The sequence below is a fragment of the Schistocerca nitens genome, chromosome 4 (genome assembly GCF_023898315.1).
Source record: "Schistocerca nitens isolate TAMUIC-IGC-003100 chromosome 4, iqSchNite1.1, whole genome shotgun sequence".
Taxonomy (NCBI): Eukaryota; Metazoa; Arthropoda; class Insecta; order Orthoptera; family Acrididae; genus Schistocerca; species Schistocerca nitens.
Genome location: NC_064617.1, coordinates 771171412 through 771186841, shown reverse-complemented (window position 1 = coordinate 771186841; position 15430 = coordinate 771171412). Strand labels below are relative to the sequence as shown.

General features: G+C 44.9%; 1 protein-coding gene across 1 annotated transcript in view; it reads right to left on the bottom strand.

Annotated features, from left to right (window-relative positions):
* LOC126252558 (spidroin-1-like) overlaps window positions 1-13621 on the bottom strand; it is a 77899-nt gene extending 64278 nt beyond the window's left edge. The window contains exon 1 of the mRNA XM_049953459.1: window positions 13337-13621. Coding sequence (XP_049809416.1) covers window positions 13337-13621 — 285 coding nt within the window. The remainder of the gene's footprint in view (window positions 1-13336) is intronic.
* Between the last annotated feature and the right edge of the window lie 1809 nt (window positions 13622-15430).

The window sequence follows — 15430 nt, the reverse complement described above, 5'->3', positions numbered from 1 at the left end:
GCCATCCCATAATACTGCTGTAGTTCATCAATCATTTTGTCTGTCATGCTGCCTCTTACGGTTTTTACCACCGGAAAGTTTCTTGTCTCTCAAACTTTGTTTCAACTTCCTCAAATTGGTGCCCATCCTCTTCTGGACACGACCAATACAAACACATTATTTAATCTTTATAACACAGCAACCCATAGCCTTCTATATAAAAAATTACCGATTTTATTAGATCTTGAAGTAATGCACGTAAAAATTTTAACATTTTCAACTGGTGTAGATTATATTTCAAAAAATAAAATAAAATTCTTCCCATGTGAGTTTATAAAATTGCAAATTTTATAATCAGATAAAAATCCGAAAATGCGAAAAAAAAATTTTTTATTCTAACTCTCCTTAAGGTATGATCTCAAAAATGGAATCCAGAAGTACAAATTTCGCTCTTACGGTGACATTCGTTCGAGTAAATATCTGAATTACGTTTGGTACTAAACGTCAAAAGAAAATGCAGGAAATCCTATTCTGTAACCAACAGTGTGTCTGTATGCTACATCGGATCAACTTTTATAATTTGTAACTTGAGGTTGGAAAAGCACGGAGCTGGTAGTCTGAACCAATCGATGAGTTGTCGCTCGTGTATTTGCTAATGATACCTGTATACAAAAAGCAGTAGACTCATGAGAATTCTCACTTGACGCATAACATGTTTTGCGGCACTATGTGCTCATTTTTTAAACATAACAATCACTGCTTGATTGCGCAACAGATACTACAAGTTATCTGAATCGTAGTGATGTTTGATGAAGGGCAATGATGTGAATAATTCATCTACATGATTACTCTGCAATTCAAAATTAGAGACAGAGGGTTTATCGACCCACCTTCAAGTTATTTCTCTGCCGTTCTACTCCCGAACAGTGTGTGGAGAAAAACAGACACTTATATCTACCCGCAAAGCTCTGGTTTCAGATGTCAACATTTTTGTCTATCTCACTGCGTGTATATTTTGTGCCTATCGACAGACGGTCGTTATTTAATATCTTACGCTCATTTCATCTTCGGCAGCGACGATGTTTCATCATATTATGAAGCACAAAGAGGTTCGGGAACCACTAAAATTTGTTCTAAATGTAAAGAAAGTCGTTTTTAAACTCGAGTATACCAGTCGGAATTTGCAAAGCGTTTCGAGCAAGTTAAAATGATTATACTTTGAACACAGATATTCTCAGCCATTCTCAAGTTAAGGAGTGTCAACGGATCGCGAGTGAGGCGCGGACGTGGAAGCGTGCTTGGCCCATAACCCAGAGGTCCGTGGATCGTAACCACGCTCTGCTACCAGTAGGAATATGGTTTGGCAGTACAGAGCGGATCAGGATAAGGTTATGGAAAGGGTCAATATCAGTTACTGTTAGTTACACAAGAACACACAACTTTATTCCTTGAAAACACAATGCACAGTTTTCTCTTTAAAACAACAAGGATCAATTCATGGCTGAGGGCCCAAGTAACTTCTCAATAATAAAGTTTAAATAATTCCTTTTAAAACACAAGGATGTAGACAAACGGATGAAGGCCTTACTTAAGTAAAATTAAAATGTCCTTAAATAATTCCTTTTAAGGCACAGGAATTTAGACAAAAGGCTGAAGGCCTTACTTAATCATCATCATCATCATCATTTAAGACTGATTATGCCTTTCAGCGTTCAGTCTAGAGCATAGTCCCCCTTATAAAATTCCTCCATGATCCCCTATTCAGTGCTAACATTGGTGCCTCTTCTGACGTTAAGCCTATTACTTCAAAATCATTCTTAACCGAATCCAGGTACCTTCTCCTTGGTCTGCCCCGACTCCTCCTACCCTCTACTGCTGAACCCATGAGTCTCTTGGCTAACCTTGCTTCTCCCATGCGTGTAACATGACCCCACCATCTAAGCCTGTTCGCCCTGACTGCTGCATCTACAGAGTTCATTCCCAGTTTTTCTTTGATTTCCTCATTGTTGACACCCTCCTGCCATTGTTCCCATCTACTAGTACCTGCAATCATCCTAGCTACTTTCATATCCGTAACCTCAACCTTGTTGATAAGACAACCTGAATCCACCCAGCTTTCGCTCCCATACAACAAAGTTGGTCGAAAGATTGAACGGTGCACAGATAACTTAGTCTTGGTACTGACTTCTTTCTTGCAGAAGAGATTAGATCGTAGCTGAGCGCTCACTGCATTAGCTTTGCAACACCTCGCTTCCAGTTCTTTCACTATGTTGCCATCCTGTGAGTATATGCATTCTAAGTACTTGAAACCATCCACCTGTTCTAGCTTTGTTCCTCCTATTTGGCACTCAATCCGTTTATATCTCTTTCCCACTGACATTACTTTCGTTTTGGAGATGCTAATCTTCATACCATAGTCCTTACATTTATGATCTAGCTCTGAAATATTACTTTGCAAACTTTCAATCGAATCTGCCATCACAACTAAGTCATCGGCATATACAAGACTGCTTATTTTGTGTTCACATATCTTAATCTCACCCAGCCAGTCTATTGTTTTCAACATATGATCCATAAATAATATGAACAACAGTGGAGACAGGTTGCAGCCTTGTCTCACCCCTGAAACTACTCTGAACCATGAACTCAATTTACCGTCAACTCTAACTGCTGCCTGACTATCCATGTAAAGACCTTTAATTGCTTGCAAAAGTTTGCCTCCTATTCCATAATCTCGTAGAACAGACAATAACTTCCTCCTAGGAACCCGGTCATATGCCTTTTCTAGATCTATAAAGCATAGATACAGTTCCCTGTTCCACTCATAGCACTTCTCCATTATTTGCCGTAAGATAAAGATCTGGTCCTGACAACCTCTAAGAGGCCTAAACCAACACTGATTTTCATCCAATTGGTCCTCAACTAATACTCGCACTTTCCTTTCAACAATACCTGAGAAGATTTTACCCACAATGCTGATTAAAGAAATACCTCTGTAGTTGTTACAATCTTTTCTGTTTCCATGTTTAAAGATTGGTGTGATTACTGCTTTTGTCCAGTCTGATGGACCCTGTCCCGACTCCCAGGCCATTTCAATTATCCTGTGTAGCCATTTAAGAACTGACATTCCACTGTATTTGATGAGTTTCGACTTAATTTCATCCACCCCGGCTGCTTTATTGCACTGCAATCTATTGACCATTTTCTCCACTTCCTCAAATGTTATCCTATTTCCATCATCATTCCTATCCCATTGTACCTCAAAATCTGAAACATTACTGATCGTATTTTCACCTACATTGAGCAACTCTTCAAAATATTCCCTCCATCTGGCCAAGCAATCCACAGGATTCACCAGCAGTTTTCCTGACCTGTCCAAAATACTTGTCATTTCCTTCTTACCTCCCTTTCGAAGACTGCTAATTACACTCCAGAATGGTTTTCCAGCAGCTTGACCCAAAGTCTCCAACCTGTTTCCAAAGTCTTCCCAAGATTTCTTCTTGGATGCTGCAATTATCTGTTTGGCTTTGTTTCTTTCTTCAACATAACTTTCTCTGTCTACCTGAGTTCTATTATGTAGCCATTTTTGATACGCCTTCTTTTTCCTTTTACAGGCTGCCTTGACTGTGTCATTCCACCAAGCTGTTTGCTTCATCCTACCTTTACACACTACTGTTCCAAGACATTCTTTAGCCACTTCTAGTACTGTGTCCCTGTACCTTGTCCATTCCTTTTCCAGTGACTGTAATTGACTACATTCAACTAACTGGTACCTTTCTGAGATCACTGTTATGTACTTGTGCCTGATTTCCTTATCCTGAAGTTTCTCCACTCTTATCCTCCTACATATGGACCTGACCTCCTGCACTTTCGGCCTCACAATCCCTATTTCACTGCAGATTAAATAATGATCAGTGTCATCAAAGAATCCCCTGAATACACGTGTGTCCCTCACAGCCTTCCTGAATTCCTGATCTGTTATTATATAGTCAATGACAGATCTGGTTCCCCTGCCTTCCCAAGTATACCGGTGAATGTTCTTATGTTTAAAAAAGGAGTTTGTGATTACTAAGCCCATACTGACACAGAAACCCAAGAGTTGTTTCCCGTTCCTGTTGGCCTCCATATCCTCTCCAAATTTACCCATAACCTTTTCATAGCCTTCTGTTCGATTTCCAATCCTAGCATTAAAATCACCCATGAGCAGAACACTGTCCTTGTCCTTTACTCTAACAACTACATCACTGCGTGCCTCATAAAAACTATCCATCTTATCTTGATCTGTCCCTTCACAGTGCGAATATGCTGACACAATCCTAATTTTCTTGCTAGACACTGTCAAATCTATCCACATCAGTCGTTCGTTTACATACCTTATTGAAACTACGCTGGGTTCCATTTCTTTCCTGATGTAAAGCCCTACACCCCATTGTGCTATTCCTGCTTTGACTCCTGACACGTAGACCTTGTATTCTCCCACTTCCTCTTCTTTCTCACTAACAGCTAAACCGTCCAGCCCCATCTTACTTGCAGCCTCTGCCAGCTCTACCTTCTTCCCAGAGTAGCCCCCACTGATATTAATAGCTCCCCATCTCATTACCATTTGTTTGCCAACTCGTATCTTAGGAGTCCCTGGTTTGTCAGTTAGAGGTGGGACTCCGTCACCTCCAAAGGTCCGAGGCATTTTGCTCTGATTGTTGCCAGCATCATATTTAAAGTAACAGGGAAGCAGGTTGCTAGCCTTACTTAAGTAAAATTAAAATAGCTTCTCGGCTAAAGGCCCAAATAATACACTCCTGGAAATGGAAAAAAGAACACATTGACACCGGTGTGACAGACCCACCATACTTGCTCCGGACACTGCGAGAGGGCTGTACAAGCAATGATCACACGCACGGCACAGCGGACACACCAGGAACCGCGGTGTTGGCCGTCGAATGGCGCTAGCTGCGCAGCATTTGTGCACCGCCGCCGTCAGTGTCAGCCAGTTTGCCGTGGCATACGGAGCTCCATCGCAGTCTTTAACACTGGTAGCATGCCGCGACAGCGTGGACGTGAACCGTATGTGCAGTTGACGGACTTTGAGCGAGGGCGTATAGTGGGCATGCGGGAGGCCGGGTGGACGTACCGCCGAATTGCTCAACACGTGGGGCGTGAGGTCTCCACAGTACATCGATGTTGTCGCCAGTGGTCGGCGGAAGGTGCACGTGCCCGTCGACCTGGGACCGGACCGCAGCGACGCACGGTTGCACGCCAAGACCGTAGGATCCTACGCAGTGCCGTAGGGGACCGCACCGCCACTTCCCAGCAAATTAGGGACACTGTTGCTCCTGGGGTATCGGCGAGGACCATTCGCAACCGTCTCCATGAAGCTGGGCTACGGTCCCGCACACCGTTAGGCCGTCTTCCGCTCACGCCCCAACATCGTGCAGCCCGCCTCCAGTGGTGTCGCGACAGGCGTGAATGGAGGGACGAATGGAGACGTGTCGTTTTCAGCGATGAGAGTCGCTTCTGCCTTGGTGCCAATGATGGTCGTATGCGTGTTTGGCGCCGTGCAGGTGAGCGCCACAATCAGGACTGCATACGACCGAGGCACACAGGGCCAACACCCGGCATCATGGTGTGGGGAGCGATCTCCTACACTGGCCGTACACCACTGGTGATCGTCGAGGGGACACTGAATAGTGCACGGTACATCCAAACCGTCATCGAACCCATCGTTCTACCATTCCTAGACCGGCAAGGGAACTTGCTGTTCCAACAGGACAATGCACGTCCGCATGTATCCCGTGCCACCCAACGTGCTCTAGAAGGTGTAAGTAAACTACCCTGGCCAGCAAGATCTCCGGATCTGTCCCCCATTGAGCATGTTTGGGACTGGATGAAGCGTCGTCTCACGCGGTCTGCACGTCCAGCACGAACGCTGGTCCAACTGAGGCGCCAGGTGGAAATGGCATGGCAAGCCGTTCCACAGGACTACATCCAGCATCTCTACGATCGTCTCCATGGGAGAATAGCAGCCTGCATTGCTGCGAAAGGTGGATATACACTGTACTAGTGCCGACATTGTGCATGCTCTGTTGCCTGTGTCTATGTGCCTGTGGTTCTGTCAGTGTGATCATGTGATGTATCTGACCCCAGGAATGTGTCAATAAAGTTTCCCCTTCCTGGGACAATGAATTCACGGTGTTCTTATTTCAATTTCCAGGAGTGTATATCAGGTCAGCAAAGGAAATTCTTTAAAAGGCAAGCATTTACAAATTTCAGCTAAAAGCCATATTAAAGAAAATTTAAATTAATTCCTCGGCTGAAAGGCGAATAATATTTCAACATAATAAAAGGCCACCATTAAAAACAATCATTTACACAGTACAACAGAAAAACATCTTAAGAAATCTTGAAATATCTTGACGGCTGAAGGCCCAAAGAATTATTCAAAATAATTAAAGACAAACCTTAAGATAAACATTTACACAGTACGGCTGAAAGGCATTTTAAGAATTCCGGATAGTTAGAGAGAAACCTTACAGACAGGAATTTACACAGTACGGCTGAAAGCCACAGATTTTAAAACAAACTCGGCTAAAGGCCTAGAATTTTAAATAAAACATGGCTGAAGACCTAATCTTAAAATACTTCACATAAGGCCATATCCTGAACATAGATCAGACAATATAAATACACGGCTGAAGACCTGGCACAGTACTTGCGACAAAAATCACAATCACAAATAGCAGGACAGTGGTGCTCCGAAGTGTTCCAAGGGTCGGCCTGGAGAGGAATCTCTAACAGTTTAGGTGAGACAGGCAGCCAAGGGTAACACTAAATAATCGGGTTGCAGCACGACCTAGGGACGGATGACGAACCAACTAACAACCTGATCAATTCCCCTGGGGCAACCGACCGACTGGCTACTCCAGTATGCAGACAGCATTCATCTGCTCATCGGAAATCACAGAAGCTACACACAGTTCCATGTAAACACTTGCACCAAGAACTCTGACAATCCTAAAACCAATCACCGTGGAACAACAAGGAGAAATGACAAGTCACACACACACAGATTTTCCATAAGCGGTCGGCGACCAGATACACGTCGTCCGATGAGATGACCGACCCAACGACCAACCAAGGTCGTCTGCACTCGAGTTATGAGTGTCTGCAACAGTCAGGTGAGTCTTGGCTGTCCGGAGCTCACTGCAGCTCCAACCCGACTCAACTCGATGTCCGTTCGGAACTCGGAGGCACGGCGACCCGGGAACACTGGCTCGGACCCACCCATGCACCCTTGCCCATCGGCGACGACATCTCTGCACGGGGAAGGAACCGACCCACGTCCGGCAAGATGACCAACTGCCGAGGCTCAGAAACGGCCAAAAGACCAAATAAACGTCGCCCAATGAGACAACCAACCGAACGACCAACCAGCGGTCGTTCCCGCTCCAATCTCCTTCCGTCGGACAGTTCATGTGTGTCGCCAGTAGTCGGCAAGTACTGGCTGTCCGCGCCTCACTGGCGCTCCGTCCCCGACTCAACTCCAGGCACACGACGACCCAGAAATAATAGCGGTCGCTCCAGAGATAGTACGACAGTGCACTTATCGATAAGCGCTGCTGCTGCCACTCACGGGTAAGCAAACAAGCATCCAAGTGACGATAGCAAATCGAATTAAAAGAAAAACGAGGCGACAGAACAACAAAAACAAGATGACGAGCAATAAACGGCATGCCCGCGAGCCGCGCACGGCTCAGTAGACCTAAGTTAAAGTCATGATGACATGGTCAGATATTGGAACGCTTCTGTTCTATGACTTCGCAGTAAATGGGAACGCTTCTGCATTGAGTCGGCCGCACCCGGTTAATCTCTGCCATATTCGTGTCACCTACATCGCTCAGCTGTTCGCCTGTATTCCCAGGTTCGTACATACCAACGGTTGCCAGAACCGTACCCCTGGCTGAAGAGTCCTACGCGTGGGGGAGAAATGTCACAGGCACGACGGAGAGTCCAGAATGAATCTTTAACTCCGCCGCGGAGTGTACGCTGCTCTCAGACTTCCTGACAGGCTGAATTGAGCACGGTGCCGTGATTCGATCCTGCAACCGTGAGTTTCGTAGACAGCTGTCGACTGAACAATAGGCCACGAAATTCTTGGATACGGATTCGATAACCGGCGCACCGCGCAGTTTTAATGTGTCAGGAAGTTTCACGGCAGACAGTAATGCCAATAAAACGACCAAAATGTACCATTTGAAGATGATTACTCTCCTTCAACACGTCGTGAATATGAAAAAGGATTTCAGCAGTGATGTTTATGTAAGTAAGAGTGTTAAGGTTTCTATGCTTGTCAGTTATAGTTGTTTTTAAGAGAGAGGCTGGCTCTGAGCACTATGGGACTTAACATCTATGGTCATCAGTCCCCTAGAACTTAGAACTACTTAAACCTAACTAACCTAAGGACATCACACAACACCCAGTCATCACGAGGCAGAGAAAATCCCTGACCCCGCCGGGAATCGAACCCGGGAACCCGGGCGCGGGAAGCGAGAACGCTACCGCACGACCACGAGCTGCGGACATTTAAGAGAGAGCACTGATACATAATATTTCAACAGAATTATGTAGTTCTATTAATATTAACTCTTACCGTTCATTTATTCTGTATCTACTTTCAATGATTATGCATACTCTGTAAAGAAACTACATCGCACTGACTGGAGCTAATTAAGTAACTAGAAGAAGAAAATTGCATGCAGCATAGATGACATCGAAACTTGATACTGTTTTGTTAATAATACAGGAAGTCTACACAGCCATCGTACTGCTACCTACCTAATTTCCTCTCTTGAACTGTGGGCTTTAGTGGAGGCAGCGTAGAATTGCTGTGGCGGATACCTCATACAGGGACTGTTGTTTCGATAAAGTACTAACTGGCGTTGTGGTCTTCAGTCCCAAAACTTGTTTGATACAGCTCTCCTTGCTAATGTATTGTGTGAAAGCCTCTTCATCTCTGCATAAATGCTGTAACATATACCCATTTAAAACTGCTCATTGTATTCAAGCATTGGCCTCTCTCTACAAATTTTACACCTTACACATCCTTTCATTATCAAACTGACAATTCCTTGATGTTTCACGATACACTGACAGAAAAAAATACCAGCACCAAGAAGGAGTTGTGCGAGATAAACGGCAGATGGTAAGCGTGTTTCCACATCTGAAAAGTGACGTCTATTTAAATTTCGCGCCAGTCGCATGATAGCGACGCTAGGAGCGCCACTATGAGGGTGCAATTCAGGTTTGCTTTAAATAAGCGCTGTAGCAGCTGTGAGCGTTAGGTACCTTTGGTGTCGGACGTAGTGAGCTGATTGTCAGTCAGGAACGCCTTTAAAAATACGAAGCCGCCGTTATCAACACCTCACTGAGATTGATTGAGGTTTTACAATAGGGCTACGAGAAGCTGGATGCGTCTTCTGCGATATTACAGAAGGAATTTACGGGAATCTAGCCAGTGTACATGATGACTGCGGTGGTCACAAGAATGTACGGTCGCAAGAAGACTGGACTCTGGACGGCCACAGAGAGGGTCCACCGTCGTGTTCGGAGTATGGCTGTGACAGTGACACAACGAAGTGTTACAAGTCGGTTACTTCAAGGTCAGCTCCGAGCGAGACGCCTTACACCGGCCATTTCACGAACTCCAAAGTCCAAACCACTGTTCGCGACCTCAGTGGTGTCGAGTGAGAGCGCATAGGATTGCGGAGTGAAGGTCTGTTGTGTTTCCTGGTGAAAGTTGGTTCTTCCTCGGTTCCAGTAATGGTCGTGTGTTGGTTAGAAGGGTGCCAAGTGATCGCCTGCATCTGTCTGTACCTCAGACACACTGGACCTACACCTGGAGTTGTGGTCTGAGGTGCGGCTTCGTATGACAGCAAGCCCATCTCGTGGTTATCCCACGCCCCACCCTGACTGCAAATTTGTGCGTCAATCTCATGATTCGACCAGGTATGCTGCCATTTAGGAACAGCATTCCAGGGGGTGTTTCCGACCGGATAACGCTCGCCCACATACCGCTGTCGCAACCCAATGTGCTTTACAGAGTGTCGACATATTTCCTTGATCTGTCTCCAATCGAGAACATATGGGACATCTTCGGATAACAACTCCAGCATCAGCATTCTGTTAGTCACACCGGCTATTAATCCACCAGCAATTCAAATTAGCTATGACTTTTTTCGCGCTGACATTAATCTGTGATACTGCAAAGTTAATCACATAAATGTGTTACCTAGACAAATGTATTGGTTCAAATGACTCTGAGCACTATGGGACTTAACTTCTGAGGTCATCAGTCCCATAGAACTTAGAACTACTTAAACCTAACTAACCTAAGGACATCACACACATCCATGCCCGAGGCAGGATTCGAACCTGCGACCGTAGCGGTCGCACGGCTCCAGACTGTAGCGCCTAGAACCGCTCGGCCACTCCGGCCGCCAGACAAATGCATTCACGAAACAAAGTTACTCTACATTAATTACTTCTTGGTGTTAGGATTTTTCCGTCAGTGTATGTCTTATAAACCGATCCTTCTTTTAGTGAAGTTGTGCCAGAAATTTCTTTTTTTCCTCAGTTTGAATCAGTATCCGATCTACCCGTCTAACAATACTCTTGTTAACAGCTGCCTCGTTTCTATACAAGTTGTATAAAACTTTTCGCCCTCTACATTTTATCCCTGATACCATCAGTAGAGCCGCGCGGGAGTAGCCGAGTGGTCTACGGTGCTGCAGTCATGGACTGTGCGGCTGGTCCCGGCGGAGGTTCGAGTACTCCCTCGGGCATGGGTGTTCGTCGTTAGGATAATTTAGGCTAAGTAGTGTGTAGGCTTAGGTACTGATGACCTTAGCAGTTAATTCCCATAAGATTTCAGACACATTTGAACCATCAGTAGTTCAGAGAGATTGCTCCAGTCAATATTTTCAAAAGCTTCCTCTATATTTTCAAATGCTATAATTGTAGACTTGGTTTTCGAGGACCTATCAAGAATGGGAATCATATTTGCCGTCGGTACCACTAAGTCATTTACTCGTTGTTCCTCGCAGATGTAGCGCTTATTGGCCTAAATTAACGTTCTTTTTATCTGTTTGGTTAATGGGTTGGGGTGCAATCGTCCTGAGCAGCAAAGAAGGGTGCCATTAATTGATATTTATTCGAGGCAGCCACATATATTGTGCTTAAGTGAAAAACTAACTTGGACGAAACTGTCAGGACTCTACTTACGGCTGTCATCAGACTGTAACTGTACCCACCATCCCCTTACTAGCGACCCCGAAGGCGACCTACCCTCATTCCTCTATGCTCCGCTACTCTCTTTGTTGCAACAGATGACTGCTGTGGAAACAGAACTTGTTGCCTCACAACCGCAGCTTTTTTCCCGTCTCTTTATAATCTACGATCAAAGGTATTTATAAGAAATTGACTGAAATGTAATAAACGTCTATTGCGTTGTAGCAGGAACCGCCACGATCTAAAACAGAAAAAGTCACATTTGTGTCCAAGTGCCGTGATGACAAAAACCATGCGCATACATTAATTACTAATATAGGTGGGCTAAATTTTGAAATAAGTGAAAATTAATGCTTTTGTCATATTTATATACATTATAGAACGCTTGAATCTCAGGCAGCTAGAGTGTGATGAGTGATTTTCAGAGATCGACACGACTGTTTGGGCACAAATGAGTGGCGTGAAGCTTCCATAAGAGGAATCAGTTGTAATTTTTCTTTCACTGTCATGGTTCTAAATCAGCTCTATTTTGGCCTTGTAAATTGTTAGTGCTATGCTGTAACTGCAGAGTTTGGTTGTAAATTCTCTGCAGTTTGTTGTAAGGAGTAGGAGCTGCTGGTATAGTCAGCCGACCGTGCTGGCAGAGGGGTTCTAGGCGCTAGTCTGGAACCGCGCGACCGCTAGGGTCGCAGGTTCGAATCCTGCCTCGGGCATGGATGTGTGTAATGTCCTTAGGTTAGTTAGGTTTAAATAGTTCTAAGTTCTATGGGACTGATGGCCTCAGATGTTAATTCCCATAGTGCTCAGGGCATTTGAACCATTTTGCTGGTATAGTCAGCTTCAATACACTGTCTGAAACAGCACACACGCACATAGTTGTTTCAGAGGTGGTAAAGCCAGTAACCCTCCTAATTGCAAGTAAGCGTAGAATTATGTTTCACTGTATATGGTAAGTGTGTAGTAAATGGTGTTTACGGTGTACCATATCAAACGCCACCCAATACACACAGCAGGTTATTTTTCTTCTTCCGTCATTGTCTCTGCAATCCGCGAGATTTCATAACTACCGTCGACGATGACTGATCAGGCGAGTCTCACACTACGTCTGACAACAAATAGTTCAAAATGGTTCAAATGGCTCTGAGCACTATGGGACTTAACATCTATGGTCATCAGTCCCCTAGAACTTAGAACTACTTAAACCTAACTAACCTAAGGACAGCACACAACAAATAGTATAAGGATCAGAACATTCAAATTTTGCTTTACTTCCGCATTGCTTAACGTGTTTGAGATAAGTAAAAATGACTATGTACCACTTAGAAAGAGGTTTTCTGACCATACATATTTGCGAAAATTTGGTCATTTGATTTCTCTCCCGTTATTTTTATGAAAATGTACACAAGTGGTAGAGCGGCTTCATATATTTTTTTTTTATCTGGGACCTACCGTTCCAAATTAAAATTAGTTCCCATACTTGGTTCTGACCAAGGTATTCGGGAGATTTTCCTTGATCATAAGGTAAATACTGGGTACTGGAACTGGTAATGCCCACCCCCCACACACACACACATGTCATCTATTGGGATTCCCTCTGCCCCACTACCTGTGCAGCTAGTATTTGGCTGGAAAATCCCTGACTCTTCAGTGGTTCGTTACCCGAGCAGCAATCTGTACCTCTAGGGATGTGGAATGAAAAGCTATAATATAAATTTTCGTAACATTGTGTTCAAGGACTTTTCCTGTGCATAGTCCTTCTATACATTGCTTCAACTTTTCTACTTTTCCTCCGTAGTACTGGTTTTCTTGATGTTCATACATCTACTTTTCTTTTCTCCGAAGGTTTCTAGTACTTCCGTATTGATGTTAAGAAAATTGTGATGTCGTTTGAGAATTTAGCCCATTTCCATAACATTCACGACAGGGACTGTTTTGGCCTGGATTTAGGTGTGGGGATTCCTTTCCGTCCCAGACAGCAGCGAGGCTGAGAGCACGTAATTAAGTGCTGTCACGATCGAGTGGAGGAAGAAGTCCCTAACCTGGGCGTGAACCCGGTTCGCCTGGGAGCGCTGCTCACCCGGCCGGGCCCCTCAGCGCCTGTCCCGTGTCCCGGCGAGGCGAGGCGAGGCGCCGGGCGGCGAGATGAGAGGGCGGCGCGCCGCCCCCGCAGTAAATCCACGGCAGATGCCGCGCGCGATACGTGCTGGCCTCTCGCGCCCACAATCTGCCCGCCTTTGCCGACGCATCTCCGACGCAGGCGCTGCCGCTCCCAGGGCCGCCGGCCGCCGGCGTGGCGAATTCCCCGCAGCTGTCGCTTTCCGGAAGTCAAGTGGCCGCCGACAGCACGGCGCTGCCGTCCCATGGTAAACGCCCGGGGCCGAGCCTTAAGGAGTCCTCCTCTCACGGGACGTGAAAAAGTTCTTGGACGAGGAGCTGGTGACATCACAGCATCGAATACGGGGCCGACGAGATGTCTGGGCCTTGTGGCGTGCGTCACAGCATGTGACGCTACAAGTCTTACGAGTGCCAACGGCCATCTCCGGCGGGGAGCGAGTTACTATTTCAGACGATTCTGATAGTTCTGAAACATGCGTTTAAATAAGTACAAGCTCTCAGTAACACATCACGAAGTTGATACGTTTAATGGCTACCTTTTCGATAATGCAGACATTTCCCGTGGGCCCTGCACGTTGCCAAGCGGTTACGATGAATGGCAGGCGAGACCACTAGTGTGACGTCATAAGTTCGTTGCAGGGCCAGTATTTCTCATGGGGTCCGGTGGAATTCCACGTTACATTACATTGCGAAGCTTGAAAAGCAGCCGTGTCAGATTTTTGCCTTACGGAGAGGAACTTCTCTATTCGAAAGCAGCATCGGTTTTGCGTCACTAGCAGAATTTAGGAGACGCCTTATTGTACAAACTCATAAGGGGATGAACTCTGTGTTTGGTAGTTTTTATGCTTATAGCTTATGTTGTATGAATATAAGCTGTTTCAAAACACCATCGCATTGATTATCTGTCGAAAAGGTGTTGTTTTAAGTGCGATTTGTTATAATAAAATTACAAGAAACTACATACAGGTAGGTAAAGTCTTGTCGTATTATAACTTGCGTGTTATGACAGTATACCGTTCCAGTGCTACGGCGCAATGATACTTTGTCAGTAGCGTCTTTGGTACAATTTGTTATAGTCAAATCTCGAATACAAACACTTGTAGTTACAGCCTTTAGACATTTTGTACAATATAACAAAGTGTCAGGAAGGCGTTTCTGGAAGTATTTGTATAGAGTGTAGCCATGTATGGAAGTGAAACATGGACGATAAATAGTTTGGACAAGAAGAGAATAGAAACTTTCGAAATGTGGTGCTACAGAAGAATACTTAAGATTAGATGGATAGATCACATAACTAATGAGGAGATATTGAAGAGAAATTTGTGGCACAACTTGACTAGAAGAAGGGATCGGTTGGTAGGATATGTTCTGAGGCATCAAGGGATCATCAATTTAGTATTTCAGGGCAGCGTGGAGGGTAAAACTCGTAGAGGGAAACCAAGAGATGAATACGCTAAGCAGATTCAAAAAGATGTAGGTTGCAGTAGGTACTGGGAGATGAAGAAGCTTGCACAGGATAGAGTAGCATCGAGAGCTGCATCAAATCAGTCTCTGGACTGAAGACCATAACAAAAACAACAACAACAACAAAGGCACTACTGTCGTTTTCAAGCCGTACTATAGCTGACAGCCGGCCGAAGTGGCCGAGCGGTTCTAGGCGCTTCAGTCTGGAACCACGCGACCGCTACGGTCGCAGGTTCGAATCGTGCCTCGGGCATGGATGTATATGATGTCCTTAGGTTAGTTAGGTTTAAGTAGTTCTAAGTTCTAGGGGACTGATGACCTCAGATGTTGAGTCCCATAGTTCTCAGAGCCATTTGAACCATTTATAGTTGACATCTCGTAAACTGTAAAGAGTAAGATAGCAGATTCACGTCTAGCTGCTTCCAAGTTTTTTTCCAATTTTTATTTTCTAAAAGATTCTGGGACTTTATTATTAATGTAGTAGAAGCATTATCTGCAATAGTCGATGATATTTATTATAAATAATGTATCTGAGGGAATTCTCGTTGCGTAGGACAACAACTAGAATGTTTCCCCATTGGCCATAAATCTG